This window comes from Fringilla coelebs (assembly GCF_963513975.1).
Source record: "Fringilla coelebs genome assembly, chromosome: 8".
NCBI classification, from domain to species: domain Eukaryota; kingdom Metazoa; phylum Chordata; class Aves; order Passeriformes; family Fringillidae; genus Fringilla; species Fringilla coelebs.
This window is the reverse complement of record NC_140066.1, coordinates 16,823,939-16,843,845: the sequence shown is the minus strand read 5'-3', so window position 1 is coordinate 16,843,845 and position 19,907 is coordinate 16,823,939. Positions and strand designations below refer to the sequence as shown.

Here is a 19,907-nt window from a genome sequence, read left to right as displayed (position 1 = left end):
TAGCAGATCTTGGCTCAATTTGGAAGTTAATTTTATTGAATTTAATTCCCAAAATAAGTCACTATGAAACGTTATTTTAAATAACAATACTTAATATTATCTTTATTATTTCAGCTACTATAATGCAAGCAACAAAAATAATAAAAAACAAATTTACATTAAAAAATATAGAAATATACAAAGACCATGGTTTCCCAAAGTCTGTTTTTAACCTAACACATTAAAGCTATAAAAAGTAAGCTATGATTCAATTTAAAAAATAGCTCCATATATTCATGAAAAAATCAATCATACATTGACGTCTCCCATAGGATGTAGGCTTGCATTTCTTTCCAGAATTACGCTTCTGAATTGAGCCGTCTTTGTTTAAGCCTTTCACTGCAGTCTGCCTTTGCCATTCCCCCCTGGGCTGCTCTATGCTGCAGTGAGGATCTGTCCTGGGGCTGCCTGGCAGGATGGCAAAGCCACCAGGCAAAAACACCAGGCAAAGCCACCAGGCACTGCTGCTTCGAGCAGGAGGAGAAGGAGGAGGAGGAGTAGGGCCAGCAGCTCACAAACACAGCAGCTGGGCTCAACAAAGCCTGACAGAACAGTGGCATCTGCTAAGACCCACTATAGAAAATGCTACTGACATTAAGATCTACAAAAGGTATATATGCAAAAATTGCATATGTGTGTGTATCTATTTGTCCTGATAAAATAATTTCAGCCCAGCTCTCTAGAGAAATATACGCCAATCTCCAATTTCTTATAACTTTCAAAGCTGCTTATCTATTTAACAGCAACCAATGTGCCATTGAGAAATGAGCATTTGTAAGACTGAAACCAGGAAAACCTAGGGCATACTGGTCAATTCTGTATATTTTTAAGCCAACAAAAGAACAGAATAAAAAAAATTACTTCAATTAATATTATGCTCTTTTATTTTTGCAAGCCTAGACTAATTTAAATTATTGATAGTATACTGACCAACACAGTACAAAATAATTCAAAGAGCAATGAAATATTTGTAGTAAGAAATATATACTATACTATCAGTGACCGTATTTTTGCCAAGAATATAAATTCTCTGATACTACAATGGTTTAGAAAATGGTCAGTTAGTGAAGTTTTATTTTATTTTTGGTTTACTCCTACCTTTCCAATTGAGCATGAACCCTAATTTGAAAATTAAGACTGAAACAGTAACATGCCTATCAGTAAAAAGAAGTTACTTCCGTTTAAGAACTAACAGTTGGCATAATTTATTTGAACAATCAACATGACTAAAACAAATGAGGAGTATTAATGTAGTGCATCAAAGAATATGGCCATCAAAAGTTCTAGTCAAGAGAAAACCCACACCCACAAAAATCCAGAATGGATTTTGCATACTTTCCAAATGTCCCACATTTTCAGTAATGGTAGAAAGTCATATGCTTTATGTAAAGAAAAAAATTTCTAGTCAGTTTGATCCTCTCTGGTATTTGTAATGCAACATGGATAAAAATTTGTTAAATGAGTGAGAGGAATGCAGACTCATTTTTAAGCATAATAAAATTTCTCATTAAACAATGAAAATTAAAGCTAGAACATATGCTTTTGGAATAGTTGAATGGATTAGGAAACATACACCATTTCTTATTATAGACATTCACAAAACAATCACATACATACACTGGACATATAAACTTACTTGTAGACATTATATGTCCACTGAAAATGATTTAAAATGTGACATTTGTGTTTCAAAGCTATTAAAAACAGCTTTGATAGTTTAATAGAAAATATAGTGAAAGGCTTTCAAAAAACTACCTAGAAAATATAAGGAATTCAAATAACAGTCAAAATAATGAAATGAGACAAGCAGCTACTCTTGGAAAATAGATTGTGTAAAAAGTGGTATTCACATATCACAATCTTCCAATAGTTATAAAATTCAGTGTTCCCATACTAAAGTTTTATACTTCCTAGCAAAGCCTGAAGGTGGCCAATAAAAAGTCTTTGAATATGTTAAGAGTGCTGCTGATATGAAGTCCAGTCTCAGACTGGTGTTTTTTAGTTATTCACCACTGTGAGCAGAAAACATGGACTTCATTCTTTTAATACGCTTGGTACAAGCTCATAGCATCCTCCCTAATCCTACTTAATCATTATGGGCCCTGTGAAAAATATGATCCAATGATTCAACAAACTAAAAAAAGAATAAAAACCTTCTACAAAATATTCAATGAGCCAGATTACAGGTATATTTTGTATAGAGTTCTTTTTATTTTTCATGCAAAAAAAATATATGCACACTTAATAACACCCTTTTATTTTGATTTATTTACAAGTTTTAAATTCAATCCCTTTATTCTCAACTGATTTTATAACAAATGATTGAATATTTTTCAAGTACATTGTTGTTGAAAATGCACAGACAGTGTGCAGCAGCAAATGCAGCAAACCTCAAAAACAAGGTGCTACAACATTGCTTCTACATCAAGAGACAGACAAGTGTCGGGGATAGTGGTTTAATTTTAACACTTATACAGACATACATCTATACCTAGAGAGAGACAGACAGATCTAAGAAAGCAGCTACATCTGCAGAGGAAGGAAACAGCATGTTACAAGGACAATTCAGGGAGGTCAATTATACATAGAACATTTGACAAACAACATAGAGAACAAACTTTGGCATTAATTACCAGGGTACAAAACATAGCACATTGCAATCTGTCAATGGAGTGTAATATGGAACTATGCAGTCTGTAGCTGTTTGTTAATATTAATATCAACAAGTATTTGACATTGTCAATGAAAATACTAACACAGCTATAATAAACCATTTTAATGGAGAGCACACAAGTAATGATGCAAAATTACACTGCCATTTTTGTATCTGTAATGATTAAATGCCTCAATACAAGATCTATAGGGTCACCCCACCTGAAAAATTGTAAACTAAGGAAGCTCATAGTCTGAAAAACATAGATTGACACTGCTGAACTAGTTGGCTTTTAGTTTTATACCCTGGTTAAGTATCCATTTCACATTGCCTGATTAACACATAACACTATGCTTGTATCAGCCGCTAAGACAAGAACTGAAAAGCATAAGAAATTCCCTGCATGCATTATGTGTGGTGTTAGCAAAAGAGTGAGATGTGCCCCAGTCCATCTGAGGCACAGCAAGTTGCATAACATCATTACCACTTTGCAGGGTCTGTCGTCCTCCAGCCAACACTCCACTAGGTAACATTCCAGTGGGAGTCAAACCCTTGAGTGTCAGCACACTTTCACTCTCCTCCCTGTGTGAAAAAAACAGTAACAAAACCTGAAATATCTGCACATGAAAACTTGCATTGAAGTAAAATAATGGATGGGGAAAGGGACAGCCTAGTTTTGATGTGTTTTAGGCATGCCAAGACCGAATGTAAATTCAAATTCCAACAATTTAAAACACGAAAATAATTCTATTCCATATCAGTCTTTCCTCTGCCTAGGAGTTATAAATGCTGGCTACTTCTGAACCAAATTCTGAGCAGTTATTCACATGCAGGTTCATTAGCTTTGAAATGAGCACTGAATGCTTCATGAGATATAGAATACATCTCACTACCATAAAACAACCCCAAATTTTGTTTTAAATGTCTCTACTTTGGGAAATAAGAACTGTAAAAAATTACCCCTATTTGAGCAATTATGTTCTGTGGAAAAACAGACATTTTGGGTAAATAGGATTATGAAATCTCTACATTTAAAGAAGATGGGGCATTTTTTAAATAGGTGAAAAGAAACAAACCAAAACTGAAAACAAAACTCCTTTACTCCTCAAGTTCCTGGTATGTCAGAAATTTTCAGAGTCAGTCCTGACCTCCTTCAGTACACCCTTGATTTCAGCCTCTCTATCTGGTATTGCCTTTCCAAGACTATTAGTTAACAGCTGGACAAACAACATGAACACTAAAGATCATGCTCTCTAATTTGTTGCAACGTCTCAAAAGTAACTCAAAAATATTTTTCAACCAAAAATTCCATCAACAGGGAACTCCAATATGCCAAATGAGATTCTGATGCACAGTGATCTCCCTGAAAAATCCTTGGCATTTGTTATCCTGAAACAGAGATGTTTACCTTGCAAATGTAATAGGGGTTAAGGAATGCAGAAATCATGCAAGTACCTGAGAACAGAGAAGACTCTTGCCATCTTGCCAATTGCACGAATTTTATTTCTGATTATTTCTTTCCGTGCGGCAGCTGTACCTACTTTCAATAGAAAAAGAAAAAAATCTCAAGCTCATGATTCTTTAGAAGGTCACTGTTTTAAAGTGCATCAAATTTAACAACTATTTAAGTTCAGTACTCTTCATAGGAGGTCACAATGTTATTAAATTAGAGTTTCAGAATGCCAGCAAAACCATCACCTCTGTGTTCACAAAATACACATTAAAAAGTTCAATTGTTCACAATGATTTTCTAAACCTAGTAAGCATCTGAACTACCACCACTACACTGTAGTAACTGTATTAACTCATTTGCCTAAATTTTACACTTTAAATTCTTAGTACTGACATGTACTAAGAATGTGTATGTGTGTATATCAACATGTAGGCAAGCAGCCCAATATAGAAGCCAAAGAGATACTACAGCCACATTTTCAATTGTCACACAGCTGTTCAAGAGAAAACAGTGGCTTCCTTGTTTTTATGTCAGCTACCCAAAACACAACTCCATGAAAACCCCTCAGAAAATAAACAAGAAAAAAATTGCAGTGGTACCCTTCTTACCACTTAAGTCTGTGTTCCACATCATCTTAGGTTTGCATCATTTGCAGAAATTACAAATACCAAAGATCTGGAGTAAATACTGCACATTCCACAGGGCAGAGTGATACCACTTGTGACAGAAAAAAGGTGAAGACAAAACTCTGAAAGGAGGCTTGTGATTAGGAAGGAGAGCCATCTTTGCCTGCCTTGACATGAAAACAGAAACACCCTTCTCCAACACCTTTCTCCTTTCTCTGGTTTGTTTCAATGTATAAAAGTCATCCTTCCCCTCATCTTACTTTGCCTTGGCCAACTCCTCAATTTTATTAAAACAGTAGAAGCAGAGGAGGAGATATCAAAACCAAAATCCTTACTTCTCCTCAGCCATTGGAGAAGGAGAGCATTAATCACATCAAGGTAAGAGCGACTCAGTCATACTATGAATTGAGCCACAGGGGAGCAAGAGTGAACAAGCTCAGACGGGTCTGTTAGGTATTCCAGTACTCAATGTACAGTGTAAAGTCTTGGGAGAAAGGTACACCGTAAGAAGTTGCCAACTAAATTGCAAGAATGTAGAAGAGAGGCCACAGAAGTGGGCAGGGGAAGAGCCACACGTCCAAATTGGCCGACTTGCACTCAAAAAGGGAGCTGTGAAAGAGCTGTTTTCCATCCCTGCTCACTAGCATGGGGCTTCCCCATGAGGGTACAGACACTCAGGCACAACAATCACACTTCTCAGACCACAGCTGCAAGGACATAAGGCCTTCTGTGGCACAAGAGCAGGTAGACTTTCCACCCTGAACACCAAACCAAATAAAAGACAAAAGATAAAGCATGTAAGGGCAAACAACAACAACAAAACCACACGAGACAGAAAAGGTGTAATGACAAAGAAAAAACGGGGGCAAGAGACAGCCTTTGTAAGAACACAATGACAGAACCTTGGGGTATGACAAATACCTGCCAGTCTACATAAACAAAGCAAAAAAGCCAGGAACTGCGGGTAAATTTTTTTTTTAGACAAAGTTACAATTTTAACAGACATCAAACTAAAAAACTGGCAAAACAGGTGGCTCAGGAAAAACTTGGACTAGGATAGTATGAAACATTCAATTTTTACTGAAAATAATTTCCTTGAAATCTTAACTTTTAAAGTTGTAGAAATTTTTGCTTTTTCTCTTTGAACACTACTGAATAGCCACTTGAGAATCTGGAATGAGAAGGAGACTTTTTAGAGTTTGAAAAGCTCAGGGCTAAGGGGGACATCAAATATTTCTCTTTAAGTTCCTCAATTTTCCTTCTACCTACACCAGTTCGCAGGCTTCACTGATGCCAAGCTGTAATGTGCCAACTGGAAAGACTTCAGGCAGTGCTAGTCCCTGTGCTTTAAAATGAGAAAGATTGCTTTGGGGTGTTTGGTTTATTTGAAGGGGTTTTGTTTGCTGGGATTTTTCATTTTTGGTTTTTTTTTTAAGATGATTTCTCATTGCCCTGGCCTCCAGAAGTAACACAGCCAAGGCAAAAAGCCAAAGGCATTACTCCAGGCTAATATACTGCACTAATGTGGCCATTGAATCCTGGTTACATAGAGAGTGGCATCTGCTTGCAGAAGAATGTCTTGATTACATCCTAAATTATAGGAGAAAGGACAAAGAACTTCCCCATTTCCCATTCCTAAGGCCTGCATAAGAAATAAATTCTGAAATGCTGACATGTTATGCTCCAGACATAACTTCTGGAAACATGTCTTTAATTTAATGCATTCTGAACTGTTTGAAATATTCTCTGGAACTAACAAAATTTATACAGAGAGAAAAAATATTATTAGGCAAGTAGTAGCCAGAAGAATATCCCTGTACAAAACTATCTATCCTGTGATTTCTGAAAACCAAGTGACAGACCATGAATTTAAGTTGGTAACTAGGCTTCTTTTTATAATTTGCATCCAGCCAGCTTCAAAATTCACAGAGAATCAAAAAGTACTTTTTTTGACATCTCAGTTAAGAAGACAAAATGTACTACACATACCAGATTTTAGAACATTTTATAAACACATTCCATGCACAACCTTAAAAAAACAGCTCATGAGGAAAGTATTAAAGAGCAAGACAGACAACTGAAAGCTCCCTACACATGCAGGACCAAAGATAAAATTTAGAAGTAGATAAAAGAATGAAATTCTACCAAAAAAAGGAATGAAAAAAGAAGGAAAAAAAATTCATGCACAGAAAGACAGATGTCTTGAAGTATGACTTTTCATAACAAAATACACAAGTCTTTATAAAATTCCCATTAAAATGGTTAATAATCATAAAATACTACATAATAACTCTCAATAGAAGGGTATTTTCTCATTAATACTTCAGACTGTCAGGTTCTGTGAAGTCATATTTCAAAACATTCCTACTCTGTCTGGTCTGTACCTTTTTTATTGCCATATATGAGTCGCTCTTCAGATGGAGAGTCCAGAAAAAAAGGAAGTGAACGATGGAGAAAAAGGTGAGTGAGACAAAAAAAAAAGATATTTAACTTGGCAGTGGTAATAAAGAAGGAATGGAGAAGAAATATGAGAAAAATAAAATGGAAAATTGCAACACTTGAAAATGCATTCATCAAACAAGAAGTGGAATTGTTGAGAATATTTAAAATTTGACGAATAACAAGAGAATGCTTGGAAGTCAGCAGTTAAAAAAAAATCCAACCACATAGAAAGATAAAGCATAGACAGTACCTAGGTGGCATAAGAGATGCATCAAGCAAAGAAATTGTTAAAGGAGACAGAATAATAAAATAATTCAAATTAAGAAACTACAGACAGAGCATATGCAATCAACTGACAACTGCAACTACGGGCAAACATAAATCCTGATGCCTCAGAATACCACCACACCCTGCTTGGTGCAACTGCTTTATGTTCAGTTTAGGAGATTTACTTGCATAAAAAAACAGGAATTGACTGCTGGTAGGATCACTTTTGACACTTCTTCCACGTTTTCACATTTTTGGCAATCATCTAAATAGCAGCAAAGTTGAAGCGGCTCAGAATCAATGCACTCCAATGGAAAACACACAGCTGCTTAGCACAACACTATTCTGCTATCGAATTTGAACTCAGTAATGTTAAGAAAGGGGTTGTGTCTCAAATGTGTATCTAATAAATGATCCTTTCATGTTCCTCAAAAGCTGCTTAAAGTTTTCTTCCTCCTCCCCCATCAACAACAATTCACCAGATCAGTTCTGTTATTGGATGAAATGAAGCAAGTCTGAAAAATGTTTAGGTGTGACATTAAGCACTTCTGTAAAAAACCCAACAAAACTAAGTGTGATATGCTAGGTCTTCATGTCAATGTTGCTTCCTAATCATCATGCTAAAACCTCTCTTAACAATCTACTATATCACAGTTTAAGAGACAAAAAGATGTTGTAATTCATTACATGAATACGCATAATACAATGTACATAAACGAGTTGTCCTTTAAACTCAAATGCAGACTTAACCTTGCATTTCAGACTTTATTTATAGTACTTTGCCATAAAAAATGTTGTATGTGATGTTCTCCTACATCAACTGTTATTGAAGGGAAATAATTAAGAAATTTAGTGTATTATGATGCATTTATTCTAAATAGTAGCAAAGTCAGTTAGTATGTTTTAAATTTCAAGTGCAAAGACATTTGGAGAATTTCCCACTAAGTCTGTTTTATATTGAAATCACATATGAGGATTTGCAAAGGTTACTATTACTGCTTCTCGATCACAAACACAAATGCAATTCCCTTCTCTGCCCCACCAAAAGCATTGTTTTCCACAGAAAAATCTGAAGGCAATTTTGTTCAAATGCCAGGCAATATTACACCAGTCTAAGTTAACTATTGTTTATAAGCTATTACCATTAGGAAATTTACGTATCTTAAAGTAAACCCTACCGTCAAATTGATCTTCGCCCTCTGTCATCAGCTCATCATCAGAGCAAATGCTCAAAACATTCACCAACATTTCTGTTACTGTATAGGAAAAAATAAATCTTAATTCACTCTGTATAGAATTTAAAATATTTCCATGTACACAAGATATAGCTAGTCACCAGCAACTCTAGTGAATTAACTTCTCACACCACAGTCATCGCTCAGTAACCTCATTTCAAAATAATTCTTGATGTGAGCTGTCACAGAATTTAAAGAGCTCAGAAAAATAAGCAGCTATAAATTATTCAACTAAACATGAAACAGTCAAACAACATGAACACTCCTCTCTTACAGGGAGCTCTTTTAGATAAGAAGACTTTTCTTGTAAATTAGTAGTTTTACATTAAAGGTAAAGTACTTGAACTAGTTTTTATGCAAACTTTACCTAAATATGAAAAATTTTGACTGTTCAAACTCAGGCTTGAATTGAAAAAGCTACTCTTTTCCTGACAACTGCAGGCATGTAGCAGAAGTACTCAAGCAGAAAAATATTAGAACATAAATATGTTATATATATAACATATTTATATAAAGATCTGTTTGTCTTTTCAAACTCCCCTTAAATATATTAACATAGTGGATACAAGCTTTTTGAGATGAATTTGTGTATTTTTTTTTCTCCAGGAACATTCTTATTCTGCCACTCAATCTTTCCGATGTATATCAGGCTCCTTCTTAAAATATGCAAACCTTCCTCTACATGGAGTATTCAGAAACCTATCCAAAAGGCAGCTGGTTAAAAACCCTGTAAATTGCTGCCCACATTTATTCATGACTAATTCATACAACCCCAGTGTTATCTGCTATGGCTGTATTCCTCATTCTTGGGAAAGAGTTACCCTCTACTGTAAAAAACACCAAATTAATGTGATTTTGATCTGATCAATGCAGACCAGACAAAATTGACATTAAATCCCTCATCAAAAGTGGGAACATGCATTTGTCCGAAGGCAAGGCTACCTACAAGGGCCATGACTCCAGCAGTCTGAAGCACTGAGCCGGGCAATGAAACACTCAAACACTGTTAAATAAGCTGCTGGATGTCATTACCAGCAACACAACAAAAGGAAAATACACAGTAGCAACCCTTTGCTGCTGAAAACATTATCTACTAATCAGGCAAGAGAGATATAAATCAAATCATCTTTCAAACGTCAGGTCCCTTAATTTAAATATTAAAAAAAAAATTGTTGAGTTGGTTAACCACAGTAAGAAGTGTCCAAAGTATTTGCATTTAACTGCTTACTAAAGACAACATAAGCAAATCTAGAATCCTAGGTTCTTATGTCCTTAAGTACATAACTGCAGGAAACCTAAAATTTAGTTAAATTTATTTTATTTAAATTAAATTTAAACTAAAATAAAAAGAAATTTTCAAAGAAATCTAAAGAGCTCTCCAGATCTCTTTTTATGAAAAGAGCAGTTTCTGTCATAGAAGGATTTTAAACAGACCCAAATAACCTCTAACCTCATTGCTTGCCAACTGAGGACTACTTAGGGCCCAGTGTCCTAGATTCAGTTATCATCTCTAGAGGGAAAAGAAAAAAAAAAAAAAAAAAGAGGATCTGTGCTAAATTATCTTTTTTACAAGAAAAAATTATAACTGAAAAACTTATCTTCAGTGAAGGTCAATCTGTTATATCCATATAGGAAAGTTAACATTTTACACAAACATCTCAATATAAATTTATACCTATAACTGCATAGGATTAAAAATGCATATAACTTTGCATTCTGTAGAATATGAGCAATTTAAACGTTAACTTCAAATGCAGTTCAAAGATACTGCTTAACAATGGAGATGTACACCCCCAGTGGAAATTATAATTCTCGTTAACATCTTAGCTATATTAGATGCAGTTCTTACTACCTTGACTTAAACAAGTAAAGAAACCAACACAAAAATAATGCAATTCATCTTTCATTGGTAAATATATTTTTAAAAACAAAAATTCTCCCAACATTAATCTGTCAGAAATAAGAGGTATTAGTTGATGCATAATTTCTACTAACCTTTTTCTCCAACAAATGGCAAAGACCATGTGAAAACATCCATAAAATTTGGTAGCCAGTAAGGATGAGGAGAACAATTGAACTGACGAATGTTCATCACATTGTTTTCATATTTTAATACAGCAGCTAAAATGAAATTCAGATATTTTGAAAAAAATGTTTAAAACTTTTGAGTACCACAAATGTAAAGTCACAGGCTTGGCTTAGGTCTATTTATACTTTAGACTAAATAATCCCAAAGGTATTCCATTCTCTTTCTTTCACAGTATTTGCAGACAGGTAACTAATGGAGCACTTTGGATTTTTACTGTGTATGTTTCACTCAAAGGTACTGTTACATGTCAATACAGGTCTGTACTATCCTATTTTAGGTCTACAATCAACAAAGATTTTTAAAAAGGTGAATTCCTGAAAAGGTATAATTTCAGTAACTTTAACAAAACTAACTCAGAACAGCAGTACATTCAGTATATGCAAATTCAGGTTTTATTCTTCATATGTGTCTTCCCATGCTATAAGACTGGAGTAAAACCATAGACATCTTGAAGATGAGGGAAAGGAGAAAGCATGAAGAAAAAAGACAGAAAACCAGAAGCATTCTGAAGCTAAAGAAGTAGTTGACCACATTTTTCTATACTTACACTTGCATCAGACTGGGAATAGCTCATGTGAAAAAGGGTTCTATGAATACAGTATCCATAGAGATAGTGAAAAAACTTTAAAAGCCAGTTGAAGATATTTTTACTTCCCCTTTACTTTGCAATCAGTGAAAGTAACAACAGCTCATCTTTTCCTGTGTACAGTTATGCACCCTAAAGAAGTGGTATGGGCTGGGGGTGGTTCTTTATACGTAGGTGGTAGAAAATGCAATGTATTTAATAGAAAAAAGGTGTTAGTTTCAAAGGAACACTATTTGAACATTTGGAGATCATTCATTCATCACATACTTGAAATGCCTTACTTTAATATCATACTTGAATTTCAGCAGGCTTTATTTTTAAATTCTGTTGCTGAACTTTATTCTCATCAATGAATAATACTAATTCACAGCTAAGCTCTTCTCTGTAATTCTGACTTGCAAATCTTTCTCCACACTATTAAACAGGCTTCTCCTGTTCAACTCCATCTTAGTAGAGGATGGACAAAAATGGATTTCTTGTTCTATACTTCCATCTTAATATTTCCAATGGTGATAAGTATTTTGATCACTATTTGCTCTTCCTTGATTTCCCATCTATGGCCATTATGGGAATTACAATCACAATTAAGATGCTTAGATGCCAAAATCCACAATGCAAACTACCTTCCTGGAGAGGAGTGAATACTCATAGCACAGGGAAACCTTACCTGACCGGATAACACCAGTAGACTAATCACAAGTACTAAATAGAAACAATTTTCACAAAGGAAACATCTGACCACGCTTAATGCTTCAAGGTACTCCTCTTACAGGAGTTGTCATTTACGGCTCTTCTTTATAACTTTCATTAATAGATTTTTTTTTTGTCCTTTAGTTTCTTAATTGGTGAAAAGCAGTTGATATTAGGTTATCTAGTTAGACAATTTTATTTTATTATAACATACAATTACTAATAACAAGTTCTTACCTTTATTATTGTAGACATCCAGGTAATTAGGTGCTGAAAAAATTGTTATTAAAGATGGGAACCCTGTGGTTTGACTTTTCCTGTACATTCTATAACTGTAAAACCAAACAAATTATATTACATCTTACAGCAAAGAAGCAATCAATTTTTATTTTACATTGCGACTATTTCCTTGAAAGATACAAAGTACTCACCCCGCATCTTGTGCTTCATGTGCTCTAATGATTGACAACAAATTATTATTTTGCAAAAATTCACAAACTGCTGGATAGCTGTGAAATGAAAACAATTATGAGTAAAAGATATCCTCTTAAAATATTCAGGAGGGGTCAGTACTAAACACCCAACTAAATCACAGCATACTCTCACCTATAAAAGTAGGAGCATCCTCTGACTGTGTTATGACTGAAATGCTCTGGTGAATTTTCATTTCCAAAATCTTCTGAAGGATCTGACCACAATAAGTCACACATTGGTCCAAATGCTGGAGGCTCTTTGAATCTATCTAACTGTTTAGAAAGAAAAGACAAATGCACAAACACTCTTTAAATATTAAATTATTAAGTTTTACACATTTGTTAACCTACATATCCATCAATACCAAGCATTTTTAGAATAAATCCCAACCATATCAAAGAGAAGTAGTTTCTGTATAGTTTTTCCTCTCCTCCTCATGAAATAAGGCACAGGCATGCCAAAAGAACCAAACCTGTTAAGAGCAATAAGATTTATTAGTTGTAAAAAGAAGGGAGATAACTTCCAGACTGATGGATATGTGTAATACAAGGTCAAGATACAGACAAGGAACAAAATGGTCCTTTTTCATGCACATGCCACATCTACCAATCTGGAGATACTACCAGGAATTAGAAAAGAGAAACAGTACAGAAAACAGGAATTAAAAAAAAAAAGCATGAATAATTAGCACCAACTAGAAGAGACTAAATATATATTACGAAACAACCCTAAAAATCCAAACCAACAAAAAAACCAAAAACCACCCTGAAACACCCGTCTCCATAATGGATCATTTAACAATGTAATGAAGATGCGACTGGCCCGGCTGTCTAAGGTTTTTTCATACAAGCTTTATTTTTCAGCTCTATCCCTGATGTAATGGGCCATAAGAATTTTGGCAGATTTTCTCTCGGTTTCTCTCTTGCTGCTTCCTTATTGATTTTCACTTGAAACACCTATTCTGGGAGCCTGCAACTTTCCTAGTAACCACAGTCAAAAGGGGCAGAAGTTAAGGAGCAAAGTGCATCGGTTAACATAAAAGGAAAATGCCTAGCTTAATTAAGTTACAGGCAATCAATCTCTGATGTCCCAGAAATGAAAGCAGATATCCCAGGTTCAATGTAAAGTTTATTTGGTCTTTATGTAGCTGGAGTTTGTTCACAAGATGATTTTATCCAAGAAATGTAGGAACGGTTCTTTGATGGACAGTGCATTTATCTCACTTCACTTCCCATACCAAAGAAGATGACTTTGATGGTACTAGAGAACACTTAACTCTTCATGACAGGCTCGAAGGGAGGTTTGGTGAGCACCTGGTGAATTTGAGTCTAACGGTCCATAGGAATCCATTCAAATATGGAACCAGCAGTAGTGCCAAGCTCTCTCATGCCCTGGAAAATCAGAGCTCCCGAGGCTGCCACCTGTAACATAAGTGGAGAGGTCCAGATCTTTACAAATTCCTGCCAGATAATGGTAAGGCAGGTATTAACTGAAGTTGTTGTTGGAATTTATTCAATATTAAAATCCTGTGGTTTAACATTTCCCACACTGGATGATAAACCTGGTATGGAGTATTTCTTCCAGATTGAAGAAGTCAGTCCATCAACTTCTGCAAGTACCTGAATTTCTGTAGATTAAACCATCAAGTTTCTAAACCTCCAGCAATAAATATGGGTCCAGAAGCTAAGAGAGGCATTCACACAAGGAAGTTTCAACTGTTTGCTGATTGATGTTTCCTGTAATACAGAAGGCTGAAATTCTAGAAAACATTTCTAAGAATTTTTCTTTAGTCTTCAAGTATTTTCCTTATGACTTTGGCCAAATTTATAGAGACATTATAAAGAAAAGTTCTGGCTACCTGCAATTAACACACCTCTCTCCTAAACTAATTTCTCATAGCATTGAAACAATAATGCAGCTATTTCCTCAAGTAAGGTGAGTTTGTAAAAAATAAATATACTTACATACACTTACATACTACATACACTGACTTATATACACACCAAATCAGTTTCTTCTTCACTAGACAGTCTACTAACTGGCACAGTTCTCAGGATATCTCAAAAGTTAAGGAAATGTCACTTCAAGCTACTCAACCCAGACTACATATATCAAATCAAAATAATCAATTTAAGGGCTTCTCTACTATTGGCACAGCAAGTAAGCTAAAGGACACAAGTAAATTCAGAACACCTGTTACTGGTTTAACTATTTCTGAATGTGCTTTGACTATAGCAACACAGAATCTCAATACAAACTGGCTTAACATTTTTCTAAATATGATTAAGGTAACCAAGAAGGACAATTTTCAAAAATAAGAATCAATACACCTGGTGTTGAAACAGAAAACTAGGTAGTGTATTTTTTTAATATTCTGTAAAACATTTAAATCTAGATTATTTCCAAGGTATTATGCTGTCAGGATAACTAAAGTGACATGCATTATAGCTCCACATGGATGTTCCAATTCAGAAGCACCAAAACCTGAGAGGCAGATTAAGGTACAGCAAATTAAAACAATTTTGCTTTTGAGGCAAAAGACCTTCACAGAAGTTTCACACACAGACACCAGTTTTAATTAATCTGTCCTAATTTTCTTGACAACTAGCACCTAATAAAGCCTAAAGAACAACGTGAAGGCCAGTGAAAAGTGGCAGCCATCTTACATATTACTGAACAAAAGGAAATTTCAGCAGGCCATAGAAAGGAAGCAAGTATTACAAAGACAGATTCCCAGTTGTGCTGCCATATATTTCGAGGCAACTTGACCAAGCCTTAGTATCACCAAAAGCTAAACAAAAGAGTGAGCACCTGCTGTAAATGAGGAAAATAAATTTTTGTCTCTCTTTTTTTAGAGTCCCCACCATCTTACCTGGACACTTCCTTCTTTCTAAAATGCTAGGTTTAAAAACGACAATTCCTGGCATTTTGTTTCAGTAGAAGTCTTGGCAGTGTAAATTATATCAACTAAACATCATCTCTAAGTTGATGGACATGTGTCTGAAAGAGACACTCTTTACCAAGACAATAAGAACATTCAGGGAATTGATGTTCGGAAAATAAAAATCAGATTACCACAAGTTTGACAGACTTCCATTTTGGCAGAAACATGAAGCACCCAGAATAACCTTTCCGGTTAGGACTCATTGTGATGCCTAGTATGAAAGCAGTCCTCTTCTGGAAGTAAATTTATGGCAGCAAAAATAATAGTTTAAATTGTGTAGTTTATTCACCTTCCTGCATATCAATACTGATTTAAGACTTCATCCAGAAGAAACAGCATGCGGCATAGAATTGTTCTTTATTTCTTAGGTGACTCCTGCACTATTTATAGAGCTGTGATTTCCCTTTTATGCCACATAAATTATGCTTTTGCAGCTAAGAACTCTCCTTAGAAGAACTTTTGCTAATAAACCAGAAGGCCTGAAATATTATACAATTGTCTTGATTGCTTACAGAAGTAACTTCACACACCACACTCGTACCCCAAGCATAAGATTTTTTCCTAGATATAAAGTGAGCATTTCACATCACATTTAAAATATCAGTGCATGCCAAGCTCTAATGCAGCTATTGAAGCCACTGCCAATCCTCGACTAGCACCTTTTTCAGGTTACCAGATGATTCTTTAAAAACAAAGAAGGCCCAAGGAACAGTTCTATTAACACTGCCTTATATTTATAAAAGTGTTTTTCACCAGAAGAAAATACAATGCAGATTTTCATATATGCCTATAAACATTTCAGCCTAATGTAGCCTTGAACATTATAAAAGCACATCTGAAAGTACAGGCCAAGACAAGAGAATTACCTTTTAGTTAAATTTACTTGACACTGTGAAACCTGATCAGCTGCAAGACTAGAGACTAGCATGAATCACAATCCTGTTATAAGAGTGGCTTTCCAAAATGTTTTTCCAGAATATGTTTTCTTTATATTACTTTCCAAAAGGCCTTGACCATGCTTCTTCCCATCTGTATAGTGAGAAGTGTTAGGCTTTGTGAGAATGGCACTCTTTAGTCTCTTTGCTTTCTTACTTCCCTTTCTCTGCACAACGCATTTGGATTTCTGTACATGTTAGTATTTGCTTTGACAATGCAACGTGCCTCAGTACATTTTCCCACTTACACCACTGATCTAGTAAATACACTTCCTCTCTGCTTCTACCATTTTCTCCTCCTCTCACATCACCCTGCTTGGCAGTGTAATATCTGTAAGTGAAATAAACTGACATTTGAGGCTCTGAAATGGTCCAATCATTACAAAAAATCCCTAATGAATAAATACAGGGAATTCAAAAATGAGATTCAACTTGATGGCATTCAACTTGATGGCCTATAAATTTTGAGGAAAGGGAAAGGTAAAAAAGAAAAACAAAGCACAAATAAAGGAGAAAATGCTAAGAAAATGAGAAATGTAATTAATGAAGATAAAAAGACAAAATAGGGTGCAATATATACTTTTATATAGTATAAAAGCAATTTAGGAGCATGCTTTTACTTTCTCTCTGACATTAAGATTTTTTTACAAACAGGCCCCCATGTACCTTCTTCCATTTGTGGATAAACCACATTTTTTCTTCCATCCTTACCTATAATCACAAGGTTTCTTAGAACCACCTACATATATTTTAAGCTGAAATCATCTACATGTTAGCTGTTCCTAATCATAACAGGAATGGCTTTGAGTTCCAAGTGCAGCAGTCAAGATGTCAGCTAAGTTAACTAAAAGAAGCCTAAAATGAGTATGCAAAAATGAAGGCAATGGAAAATTCCATTTTGATTGAAAATTCCCATCTGATACAGTCTCCACCTGACAAGCTATCCATGCAAGTAGAAACCACATTATTAGAAACAGATAACTCATGTTATCACAATCTTCTGCCCTTTAAATGGCACAGCACAATTTAGTGTTTCCATTGTGTAATATTTAAAAAAGATTTTAAATTCTTCTTATTAATATACTCAGCACATTCACCACAGTGAGAAGTACTCCTCAAATGTTACTCAAATGCCTACCAAATTTGCCATTTTAAATAGCAATCTGAATTTCTATTAAATACTGCAATATCTCACTTTGTCAAAACTAAAATCCACATATTTAAGACAGTAAAAAAAATTTCAAAGAAATTGGAGAATAACTGTAACATGATGTTAGATATAGTAAACAATTTTAAGACTACAATTACTTTCAACAAGTTTTCTCCTCGAAGCCATGAGAACACTAGCTCTTATCTAGAAAGAAATACAATGTATTAGTTTGACTAGATATGAAACTCTTCACATGTACTACCTGTCTCAAAAAACTATGTGGGGATTTTGAGGTTTCTTCTTCTTTGTGTGTGTTTCTTCTTTGTGTGTAACAGTCCCAGCTGTCCCAATGAAGTCTACTAATGGAAAATGCACTAGATAATCCATGAGATTTTAATTATGATACTGCTTAGCCTTCATTTCAGCTCCTGATTTACACTTCAACAAGAGACAAGAACAGAAAATATACCGACAACTTCATAAAGATGACTTTGTATAGCATCATATAAATATCTCTATTTCCACTTATTTTCAAATACACAAAATACTCACTCTCCTAATGTCATCTAGTGTATTAATTTCTGGTGAAAGTCCACCATGAACACAAAGAAACTGTTGATTTAAGAGAGCAGCAAGAGGGAGACAATCAAAAGCTTCCATACAAGCATCATAGACTCTTTCAGAGTACTTTATTTTACCTGCAGGAAAGAAAATAGAAATAATTAAAAAATCCATAATATATGGATGAAATACTCTAGTGGATCAAGGTTGTAAGAATATATATCAAAGTGAATGCTTAAAAAAATCCAAAACAATGAGTATTTTGGGGTTTAAAGGAACATTTCCAAATACCTAAACAGCAAGCATGTTTCTAAGACATATTTTCTTCCAGAACGATAAACTGTTTTCACTTCTTCTGTTATCTCAAGTGTGAAGAAACTATTTTTGCTTTTAAAATAATCATGGAATTATTTAACATTTTTATACAATTATACAGCATACTTCAGCATAAAACACTATTAAGAAATTTGTGATTTCTCATTCATAGTTAAAAGCCAAGAACTGATTATAGATTATATAATTTTTACCTACATCAAAGAGGGTTTCACCAGGCCAAAGGATCCATTTATCACAGGATCAATACTTATACAAGCCTTCAAATGGAGAGGCAGCTTATATCACCAAAGAGTTATCTTACTAGTATAGCTGAAATCAGTCCTCCAAATGGAAAAATGATCCCACAGTAGGGACTTTTTGCTAGCTTCACAACACTGCTCAGCAAGTTACTCTGCACTCCAGACTAGAGCAAAATTATCTTCCTCTCCAGGATTTTAACATCAAGATTGTTACATCAAAATTTACTCCATAATGTATATTTATGGCCAGCTCTCTTCTTGCACTCCAAGGCCACACTGAACTGCAAGCAATTCTACAGAAATCAATGGGGCCTCCAGATGTTTGCAAGGCCTTAATTAAACTAATCTCTCAAGCACAACGACAGACAATAGATCAGCAGGTTGCAAGTAGCTAATTTACATTCTTAGACAGTACTTACATTCTTGCTTAAAGGTAAAATACTCGGTTAGGTGTCTGCATTCATGGTTGCCTCTCAAAAGAAACAATGTGCTTGGGTAAAGAATTTTCAGGACCCATAAGTACAGCACGCACTGTTGAGAAAACAGGATAACCAGTAAAATACACTAGCTTATATGAACTTTAAAACTTATTACTGAGAAATACTGAGTAAGGATGTTAACAGTTTCAAAAAGCAGGTACTGCTTAATGTGCCATTTTAAAATAGAACTACTTCCCTGAATCCAGTTTTGGACATGAGTTATGCAAATTGCTTATTACTTTTCCTAATAACAGCCACACAGAATATTGGAAAAAATATTATGTTTGCTGGATATTCAATAATAAAATAAACTCAGCAGAATTAAACTGTAGAACATTTTCATCTAGATAAATACTGTATGTGTTTCTACCTAAAATCTGGTATAATATATGAGTCTAAACACTGGCATAAGAAGAAAAGCAGACATTTATTAACAGAGACTGGGGAAAAATCCCCTGACAAAATAATTTCCCTTAAGGTTAGATACATCATTTGGATATAATTTTTAAACTACAAATGGACAGAGAAAATCATCCTCTCCTCAAACACTGGGGAAGCTGACTGCTTTTTCAAAGTCAAAGAATTATAGTAATTTTCCATCTATCATTATTACTGCAACATCAGCAGCAACGCCTCCAGCAGTCCTGAATGCTCAAAAACTATTTCACAAATTTCAAACTTAATTCTTGTATTTTTAACTGAGCAGAGA

General features: G+C 34.7%; 1 protein-coding gene across 6 annotated transcripts in view; it reads right to left on the bottom strand.

Annotated features, from left to right (window-relative positions):
• The window catches only part of PPP3CB (protein phosphatase 3 catalytic subunit beta), a 45,534-nt gene that overhangs the window by 11,077 nt on the left and 14,550 nt on the right, over positions 1–19,907 (bottom strand). For 5 of the 6 annotated variants that reach the window (XR_014616342.1, XR_014616343.1, XM_084210464.1 and 2 more), the window contains exons 4-12: positions 19,139–19,250; positions 18,136–18,281; positions 12,687–12,826; positions 12,512–12,589; positions 12,318–12,412; positions 10,711–10,836; positions 8,659–8,736; positions 4,148–4,232; positions 3,177–3,274 (exon numbers count right to left, since the gene is read on the bottom strand). Coding sequence is in view for 4 of the 6 variants with exons in the window: in XM_084210464.1 (XP_084066590.1) it covers positions 3,177–3,274; positions 4,148–4,232; positions 8,659–8,736; positions 10,711–10,836; positions 12,318–12,412; positions 12,512–12,589; positions 12,687–12,826; positions 18,136–18,281; positions 19,139–19,250 (958 nt within the window). In the remaining 2 variants the exon portion in view is untranslated. The remainder of the gene's footprint in view (positions 1–3,176; positions 3,275–4,147; positions 4,233–8,658; positions 8,737–10,710; positions 10,837–12,317; positions 12,413–12,511; positions 12,590–12,686; positions 12,827–18,135; positions 18,282–19,138; positions 19,251–19,907) is intronic. The other variant, XM_084210462.1, reaches the window with a different exon arrangement.